The 25560-nt window shown below is 54.6% G+C and overlaps 1 protein-coding gene across 2 annotated transcripts in view; it reads right to left on the reverse strand.

The window, feature by feature from the left end:
- The window catches only part of LOC110480656 (GDNF family receptor alpha-4), a 74119-nt gene extending 50143 nt beyond the window's left edge, over positions 1 to 23976 (reverse strand). For both annotated transcript variants that reach the window (XM_021548767.2, XM_021548766.3), the window contains exon 1: positions 23836 to 23976. In XM_021548767.2, the coding sequence (XP_021404442.1) occupies positions 23836 to 23875 (40 nt within the window). In that variant the 5' untranslated portion in view covers positions 23876 to 23976. The remainder of the gene's footprint in view (positions 1 to 23835) is intronic.
- Positions 23977 to 25560: the final 1584 nt, after the last annotated feature.

A 25560-nucleotide genomic window follows, 5' to 3' on the forward strand; every position in this document is an offset into this window, starting at 1 on the left:
GTGTGGGGGAAATAGAGTTGGATGATTTAACTACTTGGCTTTGGTTCCTGGATCTTTTCTTGGACTAGGAAAAAATGAAGTTAGAAGGGAAAATATCAAGAGATATTTGGAGTGGCCATGTAACAACAGCCCTGAGCTACAGGACAACTGCAGCCATAAGTAAAATTTCCAGAATCACTCTCTCTGCCTTAAGGTCAGACCTTTGAAGGGAAAAAGAGTGAAAATGAGAGTGCAAGTATGAGGAAACCCATTGCAAATATGAAAGATACATAATGGTTTTTTGGCTGCTTGTGTTTGGATTTGAGAAGAGACTGTTCCCACGGGGACAGAGGGACAAGAAAACAACCTGGAGAAGCAGAGCCCGCATTCACAGAGACCCCAGGAAGCTGTCAGTGCCATGTTTGTGACCCTGACTCTGAAGGGGGGACTGTGAGAGTGCTTCCCCAGGGCAGCCCCTCTGCACTGCCCCAGCAGGGTCAGAAATCCCAAAGAACAGGCATCCCCCAGCCTGTGCAGGGACTGCAGCATTGAACAGGGTGTGCTTTTGCTGGGTGCACATCTTCCTTTTCCTTTCCATGTTTATCTTCTTGGGATGCCGAGAAAACTGCATTAAAAATCCCTGGCAGGACCCCCAGCAGCTCGTCCCCAGCATTTATTTGCTCTTAAAGGAATGTGAGTAGTTCATTTTTTAATTGAGGGAGAATGCTTTCCCAGACACTTGGGAAAGGGTGGCAGAGGATCTCCCCCCAGAGCTACTGGAGCCTGCACAGCCCATTTTTCCCATTACCTACCAGCTTGAGATGGATTTCCATTTTCCTTTAGTTGCTGAGCTAAAAATTCCTGTTTTCAAGCCACCTGCTCCCTGCCCAGCCCGACCCCCCACGCTGAAGGGCAGCTCCTGCTGCAGCCCTGGCACATCTGGGGCATTGCTGGAGCCCAGGGTCACACAGCGCTCGGGCTGTGCCCAGCAGAGCTCCCACCTCTGCCTGCAGAGCCATAAAACCCCTCAGCAGCAGCCTGCACGGAGCTGTGCCTGGGCAAAGTGCTTTGGGTCACACAAAGGGCACTGCAAGCCACTGCAAACCCAGAGAATGATCCATTTCCATACCGAGGGCTAAAGAGCAGAGAAGACCCAGAGAGCCGAGGCCGCAGGCTGGGGCGCTGCACGGGGAGACAGAGGTGCTGAGCCCACAGATGGGTGCGTGCCAGGGAGGCAGGGATGCACAGGGTCTCCTCTGCCATGGGGGCTTTGGTGAGAAGGAATGTGTGCTTCAGAGGTGGATTCATGACTTGGTCAGATCTGATGCTGACAATTCACATGCAGATCATCGGGGTGGGGGGGTGAGGAGAAGCACACAGCTGGCTAATTCTGGAAATGAGCAGTTTTTTGTTGTGAAAAGACAATGAGTAAAGAGCCCAGGGTGTGTGGAGGTGTGGACAATTGCCAACCAAAGCACAGCAGCAGAGCAGAGGACACTGAAGCCTCCTGTGCCTGTCCCCAGCAGTGGCAGCACTGCTGGCAGCACAGCCAAGCCCTCCCAGTGCCCATTTCTCCTCCGGTCCAAACCAACCCTCAGGCTAGAAAGGCAGGCAAACAGCATCCCATGGTTCTGGGACACCCCTGGGTGAACCTTGGGGCTCAGGGAGCACTTTGATGGCTCCATGCACCCCGAGCTCGGGGCAGCCCCCAGGATCTGGTCACTCTCCTCTCCCAGCCTGGCTGAGGGGCTGCTTTCCCCAGGCGTCTGCTCTCCCAGTGCTTGCTGCAAGCCCATGGATGTCACAGAGCCACAGAAACCACAAAGGGCTGTCTTGAAGGGGACATTTAAAGGTCACCATTCCCACTCCTGCCATGGCAGGGGCACTTCTCACCATCCCCAGTGTCCAGCCTGGCCTTGGACACTGCCAGGGATCCAGGGGCAGCCACCGCTGCTCTGGGCACCTGTGCCAGGGCCTCACACCCTCATTGCAAAACATTTCTTCCTTATATCCAATCTGAATCTATGCTTTCCTAATTTAAAACCATTCCTCTTTTTCTGTCACTACAGGCCTTTGGAAAGAAGTCTGTCCCTATCTTTTTACAATGCCCCCTGAAGTGCTGACATTGTATGTACTGAATGTTGCACTGGCTCAAGCTGGAAGAATTTAACCTCAGGAGATTGGTCTTTCTTCTTCCCCGACTCCTGCTTGCTTTTGCACACACAGAGGGTTTTACAGCTCCCAGCCCTGCTTTCCGAAGGCTGGCAGGCTGTTATCCCAGGACAGCGCCCTGCTCCCGCGGCTGCTCTCAGACAATTTCAGCTGCAGCTCTCCAGAGGTGCCTTTGCTCTCAGACACCCGAGCCCTGTCTGTGCCACAGCAGCTTTGATGTGCCAAGGGCCACCAGCACTGACCTGCACCCCTGAGAGCAGGGTCACAGAACCCCAGAACGCTGGTGTGGGTCTGCAGGGGCTGATAACAAACCAGCCCAGCCAAAGTTAGCTCAGCTATAAAATATTACTGCATCATCAAATGCAAAGCTTGCTTTGAGCTCCCCACTGCTTTCATGGCTGTGTGAGTGACAGAACAGTGCCTGTGCTGTTTTAATTAGTGCCTCCAGATTCCTTCATTTCTTTTGCCAGTTCTGTCTGTAATTTTTGGAGTACCTATCCTTCATTAAAATAAAGCGTCTGAAAGACTTTGGAGCCTGAAATACCTATTTTTTTTGGTACAGCTGGAGGTCAAGGCTCAGGCATTTAAGACATAGTGCTGCTCAAATACACTTGACTCTGCCTCTCCCTGCACATCAGCCAGCACAGTCTTCTCCACACACACGGGGAGAAATCCTCCCTCTGTGCCAATCCTTGTGCTGTCCCTTCTGCTCAAATACTGAACACATTTTTGTGGCTGATCTTGAAATGCAGCAGGGCAAGGGTGACTGGTCATGACTTGTCTTTCTTAAAACCCCCTGAGTTTAACTGTGTTTTTTTTCTGTGCCCCAAAATCTCTCAGCTGAGGTCCACACACTCAAAGATGTAGAAAGCACCTCTCCAAGCTTCTCTTATTCAGGAATTTTACTGAGCTGTCCCACGTTTTGGGGGCTCTGAAGGAGTTCTCAGTGGGATGAGCCTGAGAGGAGAAGAAGCTTCTTACAAGACATAGGAGGGAGCTGCAGTGGAAGAGGAAAATCAGCCTGGACAGACCCTGAAAGGGTCGAGGTAGACTTGAGAAGAGGGAATCTTCTGAGGTGCTGGGGCAGCCCAAAAGGTGCAGCAAACGTGGGTGAGACCTGTGGGGTCTCTGACCATGGTGGTCTCTGACAGGACAAAGTGATGGACATGCCTTGTTTAATACCTGGGGAGAAGGTGGGTGAAATCCCTAGCAAATGGAACGCCATGTACTGAGGGTCAAAGAGCAGTTCAATGCATTTATGAAAATAAACAGACTAATCAAGACCTTTATGTAATAAAAGGATTTTTCTATTGTTAGTCAATTTATCTTTGTCTCAGTTTGATCAGCTTTAATAATAATCCTGCAGCACTCTTCTTGGTCCCTCCTGTTCAATCAAGAAGCAAAATGGGAAAGAGGAATTTCTCCTTCCTGCACACAGACAGGATGAGGCATTGCCCCATGTTTCAGCCCAAATCCATTAAACCCCAGGATGAGCCCCAGTTCTTCACCTGTACCACAATGAGCCATCACTGAGTTACCTGGGCTGTGAGCTGCACTGACCCTGCTATGCATTTTCTCTGCTATTTAGCAGCTGTAAGGAAGAAAAACAACTGTTATCTTTTGGATATTTTTTTAATCCTATTCTGAACCTGCTTGTCATCAAGAGACGGAGTGAGAGGAATTCAGACTCTGCAATGAACACGGGATGGGGATGTCGCTACTTGACAAGAATTGTGAGGCTCTGAGTGATGTGCTGGGTACTTAATGAAGCCACCTAGAAAGGCTGACATATTTGCATTGCTGTTAAAAGAAAATAATAACAATAATTTGAGGCTGTCAGCTCTGCCCTGACAGCGCTGGAAAATGCCTCTCATTTACCCACAGACACAAAGCAGCCTCTGCTCCCGCTGTGCTCTGCTTTCAGAGAGCCTGCCTGCTTTGGGGCACGGCTGCTCCCTGCTGAGGATGGCCTCCATCCCTCTGAGCCTCATCCCTCTGAGCCTCCCCTTGTCCCAGGCTGGGCTCAGGGGCAGCTGCCAGCTCTGTACCCGGTGTCCCCCAGCCCTGGGTCATGGCAGGGGCTGAGGCCTGGGGACATTCCTGGTGCTGGGGCACCCCAGGTCCCCCTGCAGAGCAGAGCCCAGCCCAAGCACAGGCTCCCAGGGCAGCAGCATCCCTCTGCAGGGAGGGTGGCAGGGGCTCTTGCTGCCTCCACCTTCATGGACCTTCCTCCCTCCATCCCATCCTGCCCTACAGAGCATGCCCTGGCCTGCCTGCATTTGCTATTTCAGTGTCAGAACAACAGCTGAGGGACTCTGCAGCTGCTGGGGCTGCTGACACAACATCAAATTGTTCCTTTTTGCTGATGTGCGCTTTGGTTTTGAATGTGCAGGGTCTGGATTTTGTCCTTCCTTCCTTCCTTGGATCCTCAGACTCTCACAAGTCAAACCCTCAGCCTGCCTGGAGGATTTTCAGCATTCCCAGTGCCACCCATCACAGAGGCTTTGGGGTCATCTCTCAGTTTTCTCAGAAAAGCAACTCGCTGCTCTTGCCAGGACGCCACATTTGAGGTGACACCAGAGCTGCTGGCACCCCGAGAGCTGCTGGCACCTGCTGCTGCCCAGCTGTGGGTGAGGGCATGTAATGTGTCCAGCTGTGCTGGGACCCACTCAGGATCCCGGCTGCAGCTGGGCTTTGGGCTGGGAGGAGGGCTGAGCCTCTTCTCCACCCTAAAAAGCTCCCACTCCACAGCAAGCTTTGCAGGAGAGGCTTTGCTGGAGAGAAAGGCACAGGGAGGAAAGCAACACTGAGAAGTAACAAGGAGAAAAGCAAAGAGAACTCTGGACTGGATAATTTCTGCCCAACGATTGTCTCTAATAAGGTTTGACTGTATTAATTAATTGAGATGTGCCTTGGAGAGTGGGAGCTGCTGCTGATGGAAGCCAGCCAGAAAGGAAAAAACCCTCATTTTCCCTGCAAACCTTCTGACTAGACCAGATCTCTGAGGTTTGGTGTGGCAGGCATTGGGGAGATGGGCAGGTTTTCAGGGCACAGCCACAGGTAGGATTTGGTTGCCACAAACCACCAGGAAAGGTGGCCAGGGGTGGAGAAGGACAAACCTGGAGGGGTGAGTCCCTCACACAAGCTTGTGATGAATTTCCTACATGAAGCCAAAAAGTCTGCACTTTCCTTGCCCATGTAGGAAGACAAAATTAGGTCAAGTGTCATTCCTCAGAGGTTCAGGCCATGGCAGGACTAAGAGCAGCCCAGTCCTTCACACCCGCTGCCTGCGTGTGCCCCACCCGGAGCCCTCTGCGGCAGGGACATCGCTGGGCTGGGGGCAGCAGGGCTGCAGGAGGCTCCTCAGACAGGGACCTCAAATTGGGCACCTCACACAGGGACCTCCTGCAGAACCCTGCAGGCCTGGCTGCAGCTCCCTGGGGAAGGAAATGCCTCAGCCTCTGCTGGAGCCCGTCCTGCAGCTTGTCCCTGGAGAACCAGAGCTCAGGTGTGCCAGCCTGGGGGTCACACCCCAGGGAGCAGCACCATGGGTCAAGGATGCAGGGAGCACACGTCTGGAGTTTGCACAGACTTTCCTGAGTCTTGGGAAGCGTGCTGCAAGAGATGCTCTATGACCTCTCCAGTTTAAAGGTCAGCTGGGGACTGGCAGGGAGAGGACAGAACTGAGCTCTCCTGCAACGAACAGAAACTCGCTCCTTGCCCTGAGGGCTGGGGACAGCAGCTTTGTGCCCTCAGCCCACCCATGGATCCGGATTCCTGAACATCTCCAAGGACCCTCCCACTGCCCCTGCAGGTAGTGATGGATGTGGAGAAACATCCTGCAGCCCTGCGACCTGACACGGGGCACGAGCTGAGTGCCAGCACAGAAACATCAGCTTACCCCAGTGAAAATTCCCACTGGAACAGAGACATGCCTGTGTTAGACTCTGTGCCCCAGCCTTCTCCTCATGTGATTTTTCCTCTTGGAAGTTTCAGCCTGGGAGCAGAAGGAATCTTTTCTATAGCTGTTCACCCTTCCTAATTTTTTTCTAAAAAAATGTAGCTCCTTTGACTTGGATATTAGTGACTGCATTTAAACTAAACAGAGCAAAAATGCTGCTGACAATCCCTGTAATTCCTATCACAGTTTCTAGACCCAGGAAAATGTTGGACAGAGGTGGGCACTGCCTGGCACGGGTCAGATGTGCAGGAATAGGAGATGTTGAGCCAGTTCTGGGATTCCCTCCTGCTCCCTTTGGACATGATTGCAGCACTCTTGGAAAGAAACTGTCCAGCTTTCCACAGATGCTTTTTCTGCCATAAGAGGGAAATAATCGAGACTGAAACCACTTCCACTAATTGTCTGTATTTTAAATCTGAAGCGGTGCCAAGTTCCTGCTCGGAAATTGTTCCAGCAGCTGTCGTTACCAGGCTCCCCAGGAGGAGGTTTGCACAGCACGTGGCCATCGGGAGCTGGGCCATGGGTCAGTCACAGCTACTCCCTACACACATCCCAGGGATGGACATGGGACAGTCACTGTCCCTCCCAGGGATGGACATGGGGCATGGGACAGTCACACAGTCCCTCTTCACATCCATCCCAGGGATGGACAGGCTGCCGTGTTTCTGCCTGTGGAACATTTTTAGCTCTGTAAAGGCTATATAATGACATAATTTTAAATCCAAAAATAAAACCAAAACAGAAGGCAGACACTTTCCCCCAAAAGACAAAGGATTCTAAGTCTCTGCAGAGGATGAAAGACATTTTTGCAGAGGAAGCAGTGGGATGAGATGTTTTCAACTCCCTTTGTTTTAACCCAAGAGCTCACGAGCCCTTCACTGGCTTCAGCCACGGTCATTCCTGTGGTGCTTTTGGAGCCCATGGCTGCAGAATACATGGGTGTTTCAAGCAGGGAAAGCCACAGGACTCGGGGAGAACAAGAACCAGAGGAATCATGGTGCTGAGCTCTGCTCAAGCGACCTCCCCCAAAATCTACATGTACAGTAGATATCTGGTTCAGGCCCACAGAATCACCTCCTTCTCTGGTAGCCAGCTCTCCAGGAACCCATGGGAAGATCAATGCCCTGATACAATGAAAATACCTCAATATTGTGGAAGGTGTTATACAAGGTTAGGAATTGCTCCCTGGCAGGGTGGGCAGGCCTGGCACAGTGTGCCCAGATTTGCTGTGGCTGCCCCTGGATCCCTGGCAGTGCCCAAGGCCAGGCTGGACACTGGGGCTGGAGCACCTGAGACAGTGGGAGGTGTCCCTACCATGGAGGGGTGGCACTGGGTGGGCTATCAGGTCCCTTCCAACCCAAGCCCATCTGTCAATCTGTCATTCTGTCCTTTGATATGCCAATCATTTTTCCAGCAAAACCCCTTTCACCAGCACACAGCCATTGGCTACCTGGGGCGTGAACAGGTAAAACCAGTAGAAATTCACCCAGAAAAAAGGAAGAGGAAGTCCCTGTCCATGCTTGTGGAGAAGCAGGAGGGTGAACATGGATGTACAACAAAGCTCCGTGCCTCTTGCATTTCCTGCTCACATGTGCTGGCTGCTGTCCCATTGCTACTCGGCCTCAGAGTGTGCACGTGGGGCCGAGGAGCAGCGAGGGAGAAAGGCCAGCTCCTGGTGAGAAGTGTTTCTTTGGAGGCTGAGCTCAGCCCCATGCTGCTGAGGCTCTGGGGTTTTAGCTGCATGTCCACATAAAACCAGCCTGGACAGCATCTCCGCCTCTGGGGCGAGAGAAACACAGAATTATGGAATGGTCTGAGCTGGAGGGACCTTCAAAGGTCATCTAGTCCTCCCTGCTGCGATGAGCAGGGACATCTTCATCATCAGGGTGGTCAGAGCCCCATCCCAGCCAGCCTCAAATGTTTTTAGGGATGGGGCAGCCACAGCTTCTCCGGGCACCCTGTTCCAAACTGCTCCTGGCTCCATGGGCTCTGTCACCTGCACAGAAGTGGCTTTGGCCTCGTTCCACATGGAGGTGTGCCTGGCCTGAGCCACCTGGGTGTGGCCGAGGTGATGGCCACGTCCCCACCAGAACGCGCCCTACGCTAACGATGCTTTGGATTAATGTGTAAATTAAAGTACCACTGCAACAACAGTCAAAAGGGAGCCCAAAAGAGAACAGAGAGGATTGATTATGTGCATATTTTAAGTGCTTTGTGACTGTGAATGTTTATCTGAAAAATAAGAGTGAATGAGAAACACTAACGCTACAAATAAAAATAATAAAGGGAAATACATCTCTTGTTTTTAAATTATAGATTAAAATAGGAAACAAGGGGGAATATGGAAACATATATCTCTTTGTGGAGGCTTTCTATAACAATCATCATAAAATAACACAGCAGTACCTGACAGTTTAAATAAAGACAGGAGCTGAGGCTCCTATCTACACATTTATCTCCTCTGATCCAGACAGGGTAAAGAGGCATAAAAGGCTGGGATAATAACATCTTCCCTGCACACCAGCTCCCAAACGAGAGGCAGATTTTATACTCAGTTACTCCACATAATGTCAACATTGTTAGAAAACAAAAGCACCATGAAGGAACATCTTTTTCCCTCCTTCTCTTTCACCCTTTTTTCCTTGATCTATCACTCTGTGGTTTCTGTATAACACACAGAGGGGCAGAGCAGCAGCTCTGCTGCCCTGCATTTGTGGGCCAGCAGGACCAGGAACGAAGGGAAGGGGCAGTGAGGTTCAGATGGGAGCACACCTCTCAAACACACAGCAGCAGAGAAAGCACCAGGAATTCTCTAATCCCTGCCCCTTCCCTGTGCAAGGCACAGGAGCTGCTGGAGGCAGTTCTCCACCCCTCCTGCCCTGGCACTGCCCTCTGCCACCCCACCTTGTGGGATGGACAGAGCTGTGTCCCCCCGAGCAGCAGCCCAGGGAGGCACACCGACCTGGGCTGGAGCTGACAAAAAGCCTTGGTGCAGCCAGGTGCTCCCTGCTCTCCAGGCTCTGTCAGCGAGAGGGACTCAAACCCTGGGGTTTCTACCTGAGCCTGTTCTTTCCCCAGTTCCCATCACCACCAGCAGTCTCCTGCTGCCCCCGAGCCACTCTCCACACCCCTGACTTGCCAGGGGTGACACCACAGCAAGAAAACACAACCTGGGGAGTTCCTGCAGCGAGCCACCCACACTCCTAAGAAAAAACACTCACCTGGTGTCGCAGCACATGCCACAGCTGAGACAGCCACGGTACCCAGAGCACCACCACACCATTTCAGAAAGCTTCACCCCACACACAGGAGCACATCACTTCAGAAGGCTTCAAGCAGCTGCCCTTCTCATTCTTTACCCAGCCTTTTATCCCCTCCCATTCACAGCCTGCCCCCCCTGTGTGCCTGTGAGGTTGCTCAGCACACCTGGGCACTCCTTGTGCCATTGCTGTCAGTGCTGCTCACCTGCTCCTCACAGCTGCACCACTGGGGATGAGGCTCATCCCACTCCAAATCACCACAAACTGTGTGCCTACAACCTGGCACAAAATCAGCAGCACTAGGAAAGCAGCTGGATTCACACATCTCCTTCCACACGTACCTTTTCTGCTCTGAACTAACTTTCCCCACAGTGGGGAACATGAGGAGCTCATTCCCATTTCCAAAGCTCGTGGGATCTGAATTTCTTCTGAAACTTCTTATCAAATAAGGTTGGATGGAGCTTGGAGCAATCTGGGCTAGTGGAAGGTGTCCCTGCCTGTGGCAGGAGGTGGAAGGAGATGAGCTTTTGGATCCCTTCCAACCCAAACCACTCCATGAATCTGTGATTCTCTCTGATTGGCCCAAAAACTACTGGGGGGGACAGACTGACATACACAAGATTCATTTTCTCAGGAAAACACAGCTGGAAGAACAACACAATTTAATTGTTTACCTTTAGTTGAACCAACGTTGTTAATTCTTACCAGCCTGAAGGGTTTTCTCCAGGGACACCTATATTTGGCCATGTGATTTGTGATGAGAAGACAGAATTCTTGGCTCTTACTTGAGAGGGGGGAAAAAAAATCTTGGCAGCAGCAAACTGTATTTTTTGGAAACCATTTACTTTTGAATCCCAGCACAATGGAAGGTGACAATAGGAGTGATTGTCCAATCTCAGCTTGGAGCCAACCCCTCGGGGAGGGCACCTCCAAGCTCCTGCCTGCCCAGCTCCATGCCAGGGAGAACAGGGCAGGTGTGGGGCAGGAGCTCTCCTGTCCTGGGAGGGGAGCACTGGGCCTGGGGTACCTGGCTGCTGCAGTGCACAGGAGGAGCCAGCTCAGCCCCAGGAGCCACAGGCAGAGCTCAGGCCCTGCCCAGACCCAGCTCCAGCATCCAGTGGCACTGAGAGCGAGCAGCACCACCTTCCCACGGGACCTTGCACACAAATTTGGGATGTACTGGGGCAAAAGGAAGGAACTGTGGCCAGCCCTGGACTCCAAGTGTTTGCAGGCAGCAGGGTGACCCTCTGCCTGGTGACACTGTTGCTGACTCAAAGGCCACTCTGGCCCCTCATTTAACTCCTGGATTCACCCAGACCCTACACAACCATGCACTGCTTACTCCTCATGCCTATGACTCACAACTCCCCTGAAGAAATTCATCAAGCCTCAAGGATAACTCACACTGAGACACTGCAATTTATTTTTCCTTTATAAATGAGAAAGAAAAATAGCCTAAACATTTCACTCCTAATACTCAAAACTTTTTCCTTCACCACTTCACGCTGTTGCTGTCTCTCCTCCCCTCCCTGTCTTACAGGAGTGTGACTAATCCTCTCCTTCCCCTGGCACTGTTACCTTGAAGGTATTTATAGAGTGTGATCATGTTCTCTCTGTGTCTTTCTTCCCTCTTCAGCTGTGGATAAACCAGGCACCCCCAGGCATCTCTCCCGTCCTTCTCTTGCTCTTTGAGGCCGTGCTCATGGCAGTGCAAGCCAAGCAAGGCTTTGCCTGCTGCAGAGGGCACGGCAGGGCTGACAGAGCTCTGCAGGGAGCTCCTGGTGGCCTTGCAGGCACCCAGCCTGGCCTGGGGCTAGCCCTGGGTGCTCTGGGTTTGCTCACACACCACCCTGGGCAGATTTGTCTGATCCCCATCCATCCATCCATCATCCATCCATCCATCATCCATCCATCATCCATCCATCCATCATCCATCCATCCATCCATCCATCCATCCATCCATCCATCCATCATCCATCCACCCATCCATCCATCCATCATCCATCCATCCATCATCCATCCATCCATCCATCCATCCATCCATCCATCCATCCATCATCCATCCACCATCCATCCATCATCCATCCATCCATCCATCCATTATCCATCCATCCATCCATCCATTATCCATCCATCCATCCACCCATCCATCATCCATCCATCATCCATCCATCCATCCATCCATCATCCATTCATCCATCCATCATCCATCCATCCATCCATCATCCATCCATCCATCATCCATCCATCCATCATCCATCCATCCATCCATCCATCCATCCATCCATCCATCCATCCATCCATCATCCATCCATCATCCATTCATCCATCCATCCATCATCCATCCATCCATCATCCATCCATCCATCCATCCATCCATCCATCCATCCATCCATCCATCTACCCATCCATCATCCATCCATCATCCATCCATCCATCCATCCATCCATCCATCCATCATCCATCCATCATCCATTCATCCATCCATCCATCATCCATCCATCCATCATCCATCCATCCATCCATCCATCCATCCATCCATCCATCCATCCATCATCCATCCATCATCCATTCATCCATCCATCCATCATCCATCCATCCATCATCCATCCATCCATCCATCCATCCATCCATCCATCCATCAGCCAGGGCCACTGTCTGTGCTCTGTTAGCTCTGGCACAGCCAGCGCTCTGCCTTCGGGGCTGGAAGCAGCAGAGAGGGAATGAACGCAGGGCTGGAGGAGACAAAACTGAAACACGTTTGTCCAGCAGCATCTGGAGCTGCCTGAGGAACGGGCAGGGAGGGGAGGGAGGTCTCAGTGCCTGCCTCGCTCCTGATCCAGGCAAATCAAGGTCCCAGTGGCCCAGAACCGCCCGACCAGGCTGTGAAAACCCTCCTCCCCTGAAAGCAGAGCCAGCCCTCGCACACCAGCTGGGAATGGTCCTTGGCCTGGGGGCAGTGCCCAGGACAGGACTGGTTGGCCATGGCCAGAAGCTCTTCAGGGATTTAACAGGTGGGATGAGCAAACTCCCATGGCTCCAAATGCTCCTGGGCTCTGGGTGGCCTCCGTGACCACCAGAAGAGTCACCAACTCCACGTAGCTCCCACCACCACTAGGACTGGGGCCATCAGGTCTGTGAAACATGAATTTCTCATTGGATTTCTTTCTTTCTCTTTTAACCATGAAAAGTATGTTCCCTGGGGAAATCTGGGATTTGCAATTAGAAAACCAAAATTATAAATAATGTTTTGATCTCATTTTCTTTATCTTTTGTTGTTTTAGTTGCATAGATTGAAATGATGGGTCCTTGACTTCTCCCTCCAGCATCAGCTGCTCCTTGGAGGACATGAGGACTTGGTGGCTTCAGCTGGTTTTGCCTCACAGATCAAGGAAAGAGCCAAAAGTGTCCCTGGGATTTGCTTCGTAGTCCTTGGAGGTGACACCACTCTGCAGGGAGGAGCAGTGTCCCTCCAGGCCTGCCAGCTTCTCTCAATTGAAAGAAGAAGTTCAGAAGAGCAGGTGAAAACCAGGTGGGATGAAACCCATTTCCTGCAGCCTGTGGGACCATCCCTGCCTGGTGTGTGGGCAGGGGACAAGTGAGACAGATTCCATTTCTCTTCTGTCCAAGGTCCCTCTGGGAAGACCATTTTCTAATACAAGCAGATAAAACAGAAGAGAAACATCTGCAGCTTCATTTTAGTCCTCATTTTTCTTCTCTTGGAATTATACTTAATAAGCATTTTATTCTCCACTTGCTATCTTTTATTTCAAATTTTCCTGTTCCTGATCTGTCACTGTTGTTCCAAAGCCAAACTGCACCAAAAGCCCATTATTTTTCTGGGAAATGGGCTCCTGTTTTCCAGCTTGCTCTCCTGCCAGAGGCTGTTACGTGTCCCCTCCGTGGCTGCTGCTGCTCTGTGGGTGGGTGCAGAGCACAGCCCAGTCCCGTGCAAGGCAGGATCCCTGCTCCCCCTGCATCCCCGGCATGCGGAAGGTTCTCAGAGCACTTCTCTAGACTTTGGTCCTGCTGAGCACAGAGGAAGAGCTCAGTGGCTTCTGTGCTCAGGCAGGTGCTGCTGAAAGTCACATTGCTCCTGATCCCAGCTTGGAGTTTGCTGCTGAGCACAAACAAAAATATCCTGGGTCAAACACTCCTGGTTCTGCCTCAGGAGAATTCCCCTATTTTAAAAATATCCTGATTTTGCCCATGGATGCAGTGAATTTGCATTATTATCCAAAACCTGAGAGACCCAGAGACAGATGCTGCTGTTCCTCATCCCATGGGGCAGACTCACCCTGCAGATCAAACACTTCTGGGGGAGTTCACTGATTTCTTCTTGCTATTTGGTTTTTTTTTAATTCCTGTTTGTTAGTTTATTTTTTGTTCCAGCCCTTCCATTATGATCAAAACTTCCTGGTAATGCAATAGCATCTAATGAACTCAATTAGTGATCTGGACCCCTGGAGTCAGGTACTTAATTACTCGCAGGCTTTCCAGCACACACTAAGGGCTGCCCTGGCTGGTCTGTCGGGGAGGCACGGAGCAATTCCAGGAGAGGGAGAGAAGTTCCCTGCTCTAGTGCCAGGAAGGGGGTAACTCTGCCACTGCCTTTCCCGGGATGTGGCCACGCTCCACACTGACAGAGGCTCCCCGAGCTGTCACTTCACCTGCAGGGAATCACATCGCCTTCTGCAGAAGGGAAATCCAGCCCCAGGGCTTCCCCCAGTCCAGAATGGCTCTGGGACCTTCAGAGCCCTGCACGCTCCTCCTCCCAGCCCCTGAACTCCCTGTCACCATGGGAAGCTCCCTCTGCATCCCTGTCTGACACCTCAGGAGCCTCTTCTGTTCCACGTCCCACCTCCAGAGCAGACTCTGCTCAGAGCCTTCTCCACTGCTCCCTCGCAAAGCCTCTGGCCCTGATGGAGAACTCCTGTAGTGCAGGTTCAGCAAAGCTCCCAAAACAGCAGGAGAGCCTCTAAAGCCCCGTCCTGACGGAGGTTTCTCATCTCAGGACGTTTCCTTTTAACATTCCAAGTGATTGCAAAAAGGAGACAAGATTTCTGTCTAGATAGGGAAAATCAGCAAATTCCCAGGGAATAGGGCACCCAAGCACTTTTGGGGAATTCTGCAGGGCAGCACTTTTGGTTTAAGGTTTGCTAAATCTCCAAAACCTGACAAATCCTCCAGTGATCCCATCAGCCCTCTAAGGGGAAACTGGCTCTTCTCCCTTTAGGTAACTTGAAATCAAAGCTTGTATTAATTGAACCATAGAATATTTTATCTTAGAAAATACCTCTGAGATCATAGAGTGCATCCACTTCAGTTGCTCCTGCAGCAATTCCCTGCCAAGCAGCAGACAAAAGGTGTGAGCCCACAGTCTTGCCCAAACTTGGGGCACTCAGGGGGAGGTGTCAGAACCACAGCATCGTCTGTTCTGAAGGTATTACATTCCTCACACACAGCTCGAGCTCTTCCTCATTCCTGCTTCTCGTGGAGACACCTCTGTCACGTTACCTTGAAGGTTTTTCTGGGCTCTGAGCACCAGCACGCCCTGAGCACTTTTCCCACACTGCAGGAAAGCTCTGTGCTCCCCAGGGATGGCACAGCTGTGACAGCAGCCCGAGGTGAGCAGTTTGTCTCCCAAGCAGCCTCACTGGGTTACGTTCTCTTACCAAGAGGAAGAAACAAGACAAATGTCTTGGAAGGGGGGAAGAATGTACCGTGAAATTGCTGTAAGTCGTGTCAGATCAGCTAACCTTGCAGGGAGGAGCGAGCTCCTCGGCAGGCAGGGACCACTTCAGCACTCAGCCTTGGCCGGGGCTCACAAACAGCTCAAACACCTCTGGCTCTTCCAAGCCCTGGAGATGCAGCACGCAGGTCTGCTCTCCTCTGCACTCACACGATGTCCTCACCTGCCGCCTGCCTTGCAGAGGGTTCCAGGGCTTCTGTCACCTGCAGCCTGTGACAGCTCTTTAAGGTGCCCGTGCTGCTCCCAGCATCATCGGAGCACCGCAGGGGCAGGAGCAGGAACAGGGGCAGGAACAGGGACAGGAGCAGGAGCAGGAGCAGGAGCAGGAGCAGGAGCAGGAGCAGGAGCAGGGGCAGGAACAGGAGCAGGAGCAGGAACAGGAGCAGGAACAGGAGCAGGAGCAGGAGCAGGAGCAGGAGCAGGAGCAGGGACAGGAGCAGGAACAGGGGCAGGAGCAGGAACAGGAGCAGGAGCAGGGGCAGGAGCAGGAGCAGGAACAGGAGCAGGAGCAGGAGCAGGAACAGGAGCAGGAGCAGGAGCAGGAGCAGGAGCAGGGACAGGAGCAGGGGCAGGAGCAGGAACAGGAGCAGGAGCAGGAGCAGGGACAGGGACAGGAGCAGGAGCAGGAACAGGAGCAGGAGCAGGAGCAGGAACAGGAGCAGGAGCAGGAGGAGGAACAGGAGCAGGAGCAGGAGCAGGAGCAGGAACAGGAGCAGGAGCAGGAACAGGAGCAGGAACAGGAGCAGGAACAGGAGCAGGAACAGGAGCAGGAGCAGGGGCAGGAGCAGGAGCAGGAGCAGGAGCAGGAGCAGGAGCAGGAACAGGAGCAGGAGCAGGAGCAGGAGCAGGAGCAGGGGCAGGAGCAGGAACAGGAGCAGGAACAGGAGCAGGAACAGGAGCAGGAGCAGGGACAGGAGCAGGAGCAGGAGCAGGAGCAGGAGCAGGGGCAGGAGCAGGAGCAGGAGCAGGGGCAGGAGCAGGAGCAGGAACAGGGGCAGGGGCAGGGGCAGGAGCAGGAGCAGGAACAGGAGCAGGAACAGGAGCAGGAGCAGGAGCAGGAGCAGGGACAGGAGCAGGAGCAGGAGCAGGAGCAGGAGCAGGGACAGCTGCTGCCTCCCTGCAGGCTCCCGGCTCCCAGGCAGCAGAGCTGAGCCCCCTGGGCAGGCTGGCACGGCAGCTCACGGCTCTGCACAAGCCAGGAAGCGACAGCACCAGGGGAAACAGGTTCTGACTCCAAAGCTGTTTGTGTAAAGCCAGACACAGGTGGCTGAGGAGCTGCGAGCTTCCTCCTGCATTGCCGTACTGGAGCAGCTTTGAGGAAGGGCGGTGGGTTGGCTGCGAGACAAATCATTGCACCTACAGCCAGCATTTTGGAGCTGGAGTGCAGGACCCAGCCAGCAGTGATGGGGAGCAGAGCGCACAGCCACGGAACCGTGGGACGGTTTGGTCTGGAGGGGACCTTAAAGCTCATCCCCTTCCACCCCTACCACGGGCAGGGACACCGTCCCCTAGACTGAGAAAGGCACAGAAAGACATTCAAGTTGTAATCACGGTGAGGTGATGCCTTTGGGGGGTCCACTTAGAGCAGCAGGAGGAAAAAATAAAAGAGAGTGTTCAATAAAGGCTACAACAGCTAAATAAGGCAGAGGTGACACTTAGGGGGGTCTAGTTTGGGCAGCAGGAGGGGAAAAAAAGAAAGAGCGAAGCGTTCAATAAAGACTGCAACAGTAAAAGAAGATGAATGGAGAAATTCAAACCCCTTTATGATTGATTTGACTGTTTATGTAAAATTCTCACGGACAGGGCCACATGAACTCTGCAGAGTGGTGGCCCAGACACTGCGTTTGCTCAAAACAAGAATTCACAGCCATGTTCCAAGTGAAGGCTCCCTTCCCACGAGGCTGTAGCTGCCCTGTATTTCCTTTGCTCTGATTAATCGAGGAGGATGGGATTTCCCAGGAGGCACCAGCCAGCCTCATTTGATGCAAAGCTCGAAGCAAAGCCTGATTGTTTTGCAGAGATGGAGTTCAATTCAGCCCCTCTTAAGGCACCCTGGAGCTCTCTCAGGACCTGTCCTGAGCACTTGCTGGGTCCAGTTCAGCTCTGAGGCTCCAGAGAGCTCAGATCATACAGGGGCTCCCTGAGCTGCTCCTTGCTGGCTGTCTGGAGCTGAACTCTTCCTTGGGCACTTCCACTCCTCCTGGGCTTGCAGCCACGGGCAGCCCAGGTCCCTGGAGGCAGAGCAGAGCTGAAGCCCTGAGCAGCATGGGCTGGGGCAGCAGCACTGCAGCTGGGGTCTAACCCAAATGATGTGCCTGGCCTTCTTTTTCACTGCACAAGTACCAGGAGATGAGGAGGGAAAACCCAGCAGTTTCTCAGTTCTTAACTCACAGCCGGTTAGCATCTGGAGCTGTTTAAACTCCATCCCAAAGTGCACTGCCACCCCCCTGGGGGTAACAAAGAGATGCCTGAGCTTGGAGGTGTTTGAAAGATGAGCAATTTGATCCTCCATTTGGAAGAAGCACCAAAAAATCTCTCCCATTCCTCTCCCCTCAAAACCCAGCTGCCTGCTCTTGTGTGTCAAAGCAGCCCTCGAAGCCATATGTCATCAGCAGAGTGGGGAGTGCTGCAATAACTCTGCCAGAGCCCTCGTGGGGACAGGTATCACACACAGGCTTTGCCACTTGGATTCCATAAATCAGAGCCACAGCACAACTGCTCTTACTGCATCCTTCATGCAAACTGCTTTCCAGATGGATTTGCATAGAAAGAGAAAAAGTGAGTCCCAGAATAATTTAAATTGCAAAAACCCTTAAATTGGAAAAGACCACTGAGTCCCAACATTCCCCAGCACTGCCAAGGCCACCACTGCCCCATGTCCCCCAGTGCCACATCCACAGGGCTGTGAAATCCCCCAGGGATGGGCACTCCAGTTCTGCCCTTCCCATGAAGAATTTCCCCAGTTGCCACCCTGGGGCTCCCCTGAGGCCATTCCCTCTCCTCCTGTCCCTGTTCCCTGGGAACAGATCCCAAATCCCCCCGGCTGTCCCCTCCTGGCAGGAGCTGTGCAGAGCCACAAGGTCCCCCCCATGCTTGGAGGGGACACCTGTGGAGGACGGAGATGGACTGACATGAAGGGAAGTGACAGGACATGGCCAGAGCAGTTTTGAGCTGGAGAATCTGTCTGATACAACAGGACACAGGAAGAACTTCTCCCATGAGGACACTGAGGCAGGGCACAGTGAGGTTTATTTTGTCTCTCTGGGGCCATCCATCCCTTCCAGCCACGTGCTGCAGGCAGCTAAAGCCCAGCAGCTCCTGCCAGGTGGGGCAGAGCACAGGGCACGAGCAGGCTCTGAGCACAGCACGGGTGTGTGCTGAGCCTGGATCCCAGGGCAGGGAAAATGTGTCTCTGCTGAGGGGCTGAAGGGCCCCAAGGCACACCTGCAGCTGGGGCAGGACTTCTCACCACATGGTCACACAAGAGTTTGGGTTGGAAGGGACCTTTTAAAGTTCACTTTATCAAAAATCTCAGTCACAGACTGCTTTGAGTCAGAAGGAACTTTTCCAGAGCAGAGCCATCTCCTGCTAGACCAGGCTGCTCACAGCCCCATCCAGCCTCAGCTTGAATGCTTCCAGAGGTGCAGCTTCCACCACCTCTCTGGGAAAGTGCAAGGAGATGCCTGGCAATATCCATGAGGACCACGACCTCTCCCAACCCCCACTGAGCTCAGCCAGCTCAGCCAGAGCCAGCTGTGGCACCACCTGGTACCAGCCCCATGTCCTGGATGACTCACGGGCAATTTAAATGTGAGGTATCCTTCCTGCAGAATCATTTTCCTTCTCCGGGGCACTCCCAGCTTCTCCTTGCCCAGGATAAGTGGTGGCTTCACCTCTGGAAACCCTCCTTGCCTGGTGTGAGGCAGTCCTGGGCCCTTGTCCTCCACCACCACAGCCCCTCCTGGACTCTCCCCTGTCAGCCACACAGACTTGGCCTTCCTCCTCTCCGTCTGCAGGAGGAATCACCCATCCATGCTTCCACTTCCCATCCAGCTCCTCAGAGTCACCCCTCAGCCAGGAGGCTCCAGTCTGCCTTGCCAGGAACGCAGCCCCACGCAGCCCCAGCTGGGATGGAGCAGAGGGATGGAGCAGAGGGATGAAGGCAGGGATGAGCAGAGGGATGGGGCAGAGGGATGAGCAGAGGGGTGGAGGCAGGGATGAGCAGCAGGGATGGAGCAGAGGGATGAAGGCAGGGATGGGGCAGAGGGATGGAGCAGAGGGATGAAGGCAGGGTTGGAGCAGAGGGATGAAGGCAGGGATGAGCAGAGGGATGGAGGCAGGGATGAGCAGCAGGGATGGAGCAGAGGGATGAAGGCAGGGATGGGGCAGAGAGATGAAGCAGAGGGATGAAGGCAGGGTTGGAGCAGAGGGATGAAGCAGAGGGATGAAGGCAGGGTTGGAGCAGAGGGATGAAGGCAGGGATGAAGGCAGGGATGAGCAGAGGGATGGAGGCAGGGTTGGAGCAGAGGGATGAAGGCAGGGATGAGCAGAGGGATGAAGGCAGGGATGAGCAGAGGGATGAAGGCAGGGATGGGGCAGAGAGATGAAGCAGAGGGATGAAGGCAGGGATGGAGCAGAGGGATGAAGGCAGGGATGAGCAGAGGGATGAAGGCAGGGATGAGCAGAGGGATGAAGGCAGGGGCTCCGGAGGGTGAGGTCTGCCCTGCCCTCCTCCCCCAGCCCAGAGGCACGGAGGTCTCTGCCAGGAGGTTTTACCACAGGGGATTCTCACAGGTGCTTTTTGAAATGAGGCAGCTGTGCTGAACTGAAGATTGACAGGAACAAGCCTTTCATAGTTTTGTTGCTTCTTATTTTTTCAGTGAAATGTATTCTGAAAAAATTCTTCTAGCAGGAGAACTACCTTTCAATTTGTCCTCTCTCACTTTTGGGTTGAGAAGAAAGAGGTCATTTATATATTTTTTAAGGAAGCAAAAGGAATATAAAGTCCACTAGAGGGAAAATGAAATCATGAATATCTTGGTAGCAAGGTATTTTTATCAAAAGGTGGCAAACTTTAGAGATATTAGAAGTCATGTTTTAAAATGACCAAGTGGAAAGCTATAAAAATGAACAAGTCTTGTGTGAAAATGATGAAGGGAATTTCAGGCACAATAGAAATCATCTGTGAAAATTGCCAGGAGAGCAGAGAAGGCATTTCTGTCTCCAAAAGTAAAATAAAATGCTATTCACAGTAATTCATACTAATTATTAGCCTTAAGTAGTACTAATTTTTACCCAGCAATAATTACTATTAAAGGCTCCAGAGCTCTGGAAAAGACATTTTCTGGGTGTGGTAAGGTCCTTGCCGAGGAATCTGCACAGCATTTGTGGGCAGCCTGTTGAGGAAGAAGTTTTATTTCTCCTCTGCACCAACATGGACAAACATAAATATCACATTCCTGTTGATGCAAATAGCGGATTGCTCCTGTCAGAACTGACAAAGCCACTAATTTAAGGAGAGTTTCCCTCTCTCACACACACAGATGCATTTTAAAAGAGATTTTTCCCTGCTTTTCCCCTGGGATCTGAGTTCCCAAACCAGGTGAACATCCAGCAGACGATCTCGTGTTTGATTGCATCTGTGAAGAGCCTGTGGCAAGCACATGTGGCAAACCCGTGCCAGGAATTCTGCAAGCGACCAGCGCAGGAAAAGCTGCAGCAGGAACCGGCCCCGGTGCCACCTGCGGGTCCTGCCCTGACCAGGGCCAGAGCTGATCCTGGTGCCAGGGGACTGCAGAGCAAACTGCTGCTTCCAGCTGTGCCATCCTCACCTGAACCCGGTGTTCTGTCAGTGCAGGGACCGATGTGGCCTCTGGATCTGGGCAGCTCCGTGGCAGCTCCAGGTGGAGCCCTGTGTCCTTGTCAAATTAATTAACTCTTCATATTTAACTCTTTATAATTAACTCTTTATATTTAATCAGTGCTTCCTGTGGCCCTGATTTTCCATTAAGTCTTCCTGAAAGCCTCACCAGTGCCCCGTGAGTGGGATTTCTAGCCAATGCCACGAACTCAATAAGTATCAGGGGACACTACAGCAGCCAGGAACTTCCCAAGGCACATCCCTCATCCTCAGGGGTGGAACTGTGCTCCCGCTCTGTTCTTGCACTGCCGCCAGCTCTGGCAGCTCATCTGGCTGAACAGCAGCTGGGGAAAATAAAAACATAGTTCAGTTCTGCAAGTTGCCTGCTCTGGGCCACCCTGTGTGCTTGTGCCAGCAGGAACCTGGGGTCTGCATCCAGGCTGGCTGCTGGTGACACTGCCATGAGGAGAGAGAGCCCTAATCTCACAAGAACTGCCTCCCCCAGCCAGGATCATCCCCAAAATGCCAGAGGGGGACACACCAAAAGCGAGGAGCTCGCACTGCAGCCCACGGGGTGCACAGCCAGCGGGGTGGAGCTGGGAATTGCCAGGCTCGCGCCTGCCCTCTCCAGCCCTGCACCCTGGATCCCTGCAGGGGATCCTCCAGGCACATCTCTAGGTCCAACCACAACACAAACATCCTAAAAATACCTAGGGAAAAGGCTGTGGGTGTCCAGAGGCATCTGCTGGGGTGGTGCTGTGCCTGCAGGGGTCAAATGCCAGGCCAGGGGTGAAAAGCTCCCTCTGGAGACCCCAGGACCAGAAGGGCAATGTGTGGAAGCAGCTGATGGCTTTGCTCTGGCTTGGAGCAGAGGTGACAAGTGTATCCCTAACACCTGTCCCCTATTCCCAATGGCACTGCCGACAATGGAACTGGCCATTTGCTCCTTTCTCTGAATCCACTTTCTCTAGAGAAATCGATCAGGCCACCAGTCAATCAAGCAGTCAATCAATGAGCCAGCCAGTCCGAGCCGCTTGGAAAACGGATCCTGCAGAGAGCGGGACTCGCACCCCGAGCCCCGAGAGCCTTCGGGGAAAACTGCAGCTCTGGGGGAGGTTGAGCCCAGCCCAGCCCAGCCCAGCCCGGGGCACGGCCCCTGCCCCCGCAGGAGCGGCCACCCCCGCCCGGCCGTGCCAGCTCCGGGACACTCCAGCCCCCGGAGCAAAGCGGGCCTGGCCGAACGTGGCCGGTCCCTCCGGGGGTCGGATTTTCCCTCCCCCTGCCTTTGGGACTTGAAGAGTTGCTGCTGCTGACATCTAGTGACTGGGAGAGCCGGCACGGGGAGCACCTGGAGCTCCGGCAGAGCCTCCACACCGCGGGAGAACCCGCTCGGTCCTGCCCGGATCTCGGTCCTGCCCGGGGCTCGGTTCTCCCCAGGAGCTCGGTCCTGCCCGGAGCTTTGTCCTGCCAGGGGCTCGGTCCTGCCCGGGGCTCGGTTCTCCCCAGGAGCTCGGTTCTCTCCAGGAGCTCGGTCCTGCCCGGAGCTTTGTCCTGCCAGGGGCTCAGTCCTGCCCGGGGCTCGGTTCTCCCCAGGAGCTCGGTTCTCCCCAGAAGCTCGGTTGTCCCCAGAAGCTCGGTTGTCCCCAGGAGCGGGGCTCCAGCGGGAGGAGGGCCGTGCAGGGAGCGGGTGCCGGGCGCCCCACGATGTCCCAGCCACTTGCAGTCACCCCAAGACCTTTTCCTCCTACAGTGGCACCCGAGGAGAACGGGCGCATCCTATTCCCAGCCTCCCCACAACCCTTCCCGGTCCAACACAGGCTCGATGTTGGGTTTGTTGCCTCAACGGAGCACAGGGAGGGGACAAAATGCCCCAAGGGGAGGAGCCGGGGTGGCACTCAGGCCGTCCCCACCGCTGCCGGGGGCTGTAGCCCCTTCACCCGCGTTTCCTTCTTCCCAGGGACGCGGGAGCCCCGGGAATCGCGCAGGAGAAGCGGCCGCTCCGAGCTGAGCGGAGGGAGGAGGCGAGCGGGATGCTCAAAGCACGGGAGTCCACATCCCCGCGGACACGGGGACAGCGGCTCCCAGCCACGCCAGGGGACGAGGGCTGCCTTCAGCGCTCCACGGGGGTGGGGGGAACATCTGGGGTCCTCCCTCCCTGCTCTAGGTGCCAGAACAAAGCCCTGAGGACAGCTGGGCTCGGGGGGTGTGAGGGAATCCGCAGCAGGGACCCCCGAGCGCACCCCGCCAGACGCGCGGCTCGCTCGGGGCTGTGACAGAGCGGTGACAGAGCGGTGGCAGAGCGGTGGCAGAGCGGTGGCAGAGCGGTGGCACAGCTGGGGCTGCCACCCCGCACAAACCTGCCCCGAAGCCAGGCATCTCCCGGCCGCGGCACCGGGGCATTCCCGGCGCTGTGCGGATCTGCCTCCCCTCTGCCAGCACAGCCCGTGCGAGCCCCTCTGCCCCGAGAAGTGCCTGAATTCGCGGGGCACCTCTGGGCATCTCCGCGGCCAGCAGGACGGCCCGAAATGACAGCAGCAGAGCCCAGCGTTCGAGTGCAGAGCAGAGGAGGCAACAGAAAGCTGATCAGCACGGAGCCGCGGGATGGTTCGGGCTGGAAAAGACCTTTACGAGCATCTCGTTCCGACCACCCTGCCACGGGCAGCGACGCCTTCCACGAGCCCGGGCGGCTCCAAGCCCGTCCAGCCCGGCCTCGGTGATGCCACCCGGGCTCACCGCCGCTCCCGGAGCGCTGGGGAGCGGGGACCCCCTGCCCGGGGGTGCCCGAAATACCCCCGCAAGCGAGCCCGGCAGAAAGTTGTGCCCCCAGCTCCCCCCGCGCCGCGCTACTCACCCAGGAGGATCAGGGTGCAGAAGCAGAGGACGCCCCTCATCCTCCCGCTCGGCACGGCTCGGCCCCACCGACTGGGCTCGGCTCGGACCCCCGGCCCGGCCCGGCGCGGCTCGGCGCGGCTCGGCGGTGCCGGAGGATGCGCGGAGGGCTGGGCAGGGCGGAGGGAGGGAGGCGGCCCCGCGCCCCGGCCCGGCCCCCCCGGCCCGAGCGCTGCCCCGGCCGGCCCGGCCCCGCTCCGGCCCCGGGTCATGCCCGCAGCCACGGCGGGCTGCCGGCCGCCCTCCGCGCCATCCTCCGCGGAGGGGCTCCCGGGATGCTTACACTTATTTTATGCCGATTAATTATTCAATTTTCCTTTCTTCTTATTATAATTCCCCCCCCCCCCTTTTTTTTTCCCCTTGTGGTGTGTTTTTATGTTTTGCTTTCTCCCTCCTCTCTCGGCAGCGAAACTTGCGGCGGGCGCAGCTCCGCCGTGCCCGAGCGCCGGGGCGGCCTCGCCGCCTTCCCCGGGCCGCCCCCGCCCCGCCGCGGCCCTTGGGGAGGGGCTTGGTGGTCCGGCCCCCGCCTCCTCCCCCTCGGCCCCGCATCCCGGCCCCGCATCCCCGGCATGGGCTCTCTCTCTCATCCCGTGCACCGCTGCCTTGGGCATGGCCCCTTGCACCCTGCAAGCCCCAGGCCGGCTTCTTCCTCGCCCGCTGCCCTCCTGGAGGGTCCCGGCAGCTTTCCCCTCCTCCCCATCCCTCCCATTCGGATGGAAGCACCGGCCTCATCGCCTCGGAGATGTGTCCTACTCCCGACTGTTGTTGGCAGTGACACTGCCCTGAAGACTTGGCCCATGTCCTACCCCCGTCCCGGCCACGGCACCTTCCATAATCCCCTGCAGCATGATGCCCTCCCAGTTCTCCTCCAACAGCCTCTGTAAATTCGGGTGATGTGCTTCCATAACTTTCCATCCAGGTTCCCACACCGCCTTCCCCGTGGTGCTCTGGTCCCTCACCACCATTCCCTGGTGCTTCCCCAGCTCTAATCCCCACGGCCCAGCAAAGGACCCTGTTTTAGGGAGCCAAGCAGCAGAGCCTAGCTCCTTAATCTTTATAATGATGAGTGAGCATCATTTTTCACTACCTCCATTTCATGCATGGAGTACCTGAGACACAAAATGTAAAGTGACATCTTCAGGTTCCCCAGTAATTAACTGACCGATGGCGTAGGGACAGCCTAATTCCCGAGTCAGTGTGCTGTGCTCAGCTACCTCCTGCTCTGAACACAGCCCCTTCCCTTCCCTTCCCTTCCCTTCCCTTCCCTTCCCTTCCCTTCCCTTCCCTTCCCTTCCCTTCCCTTCCCTTCCCTTCCCTTCCCTTCCCTTCCCTTCCCTTCCCTTCCCTTCCCTTCCCTTCCCTTCCCTTCCCTTCCCTTCCCTTCCCTTCCCTTCCCTTCCCTTCCCTTCCCTTCCCTTCCCTTCCCTTCCCTTCCCTGTCTCCCTGGATGACTCAGGGGATGACCAGGACACTTTTCCCATATCTCCCAGGCAGTGCTTTTGGATATTTGGATATTTGCAGAGAGAGCTTCTTTCTCACTGCTGGCTCAGATCTTTTCACTGAACAGGTATTTGAGTGCTCTGGGAAGTTTTTAATTTTTTCTGCTGGAGCTGTTCAGGGTTCTTAACTTGCATTTCCTCATGGCATCACCTCATTAATCCTTCCTGCAAAGGAACTGCACACTTTT

The sequence above is a fragment of the Lonchura striata genome, chromosome 4, assembly GCF_046129695.1.
Source record: "Lonchura striata isolate bLonStr1 chromosome 4, bLonStr1.mat, whole genome shotgun sequence".
NCBI classification, from domain to species: Eukaryota; Metazoa; Chordata; class Aves; order Passeriformes; family Estrildidae; genus Lonchura; species Lonchura striata.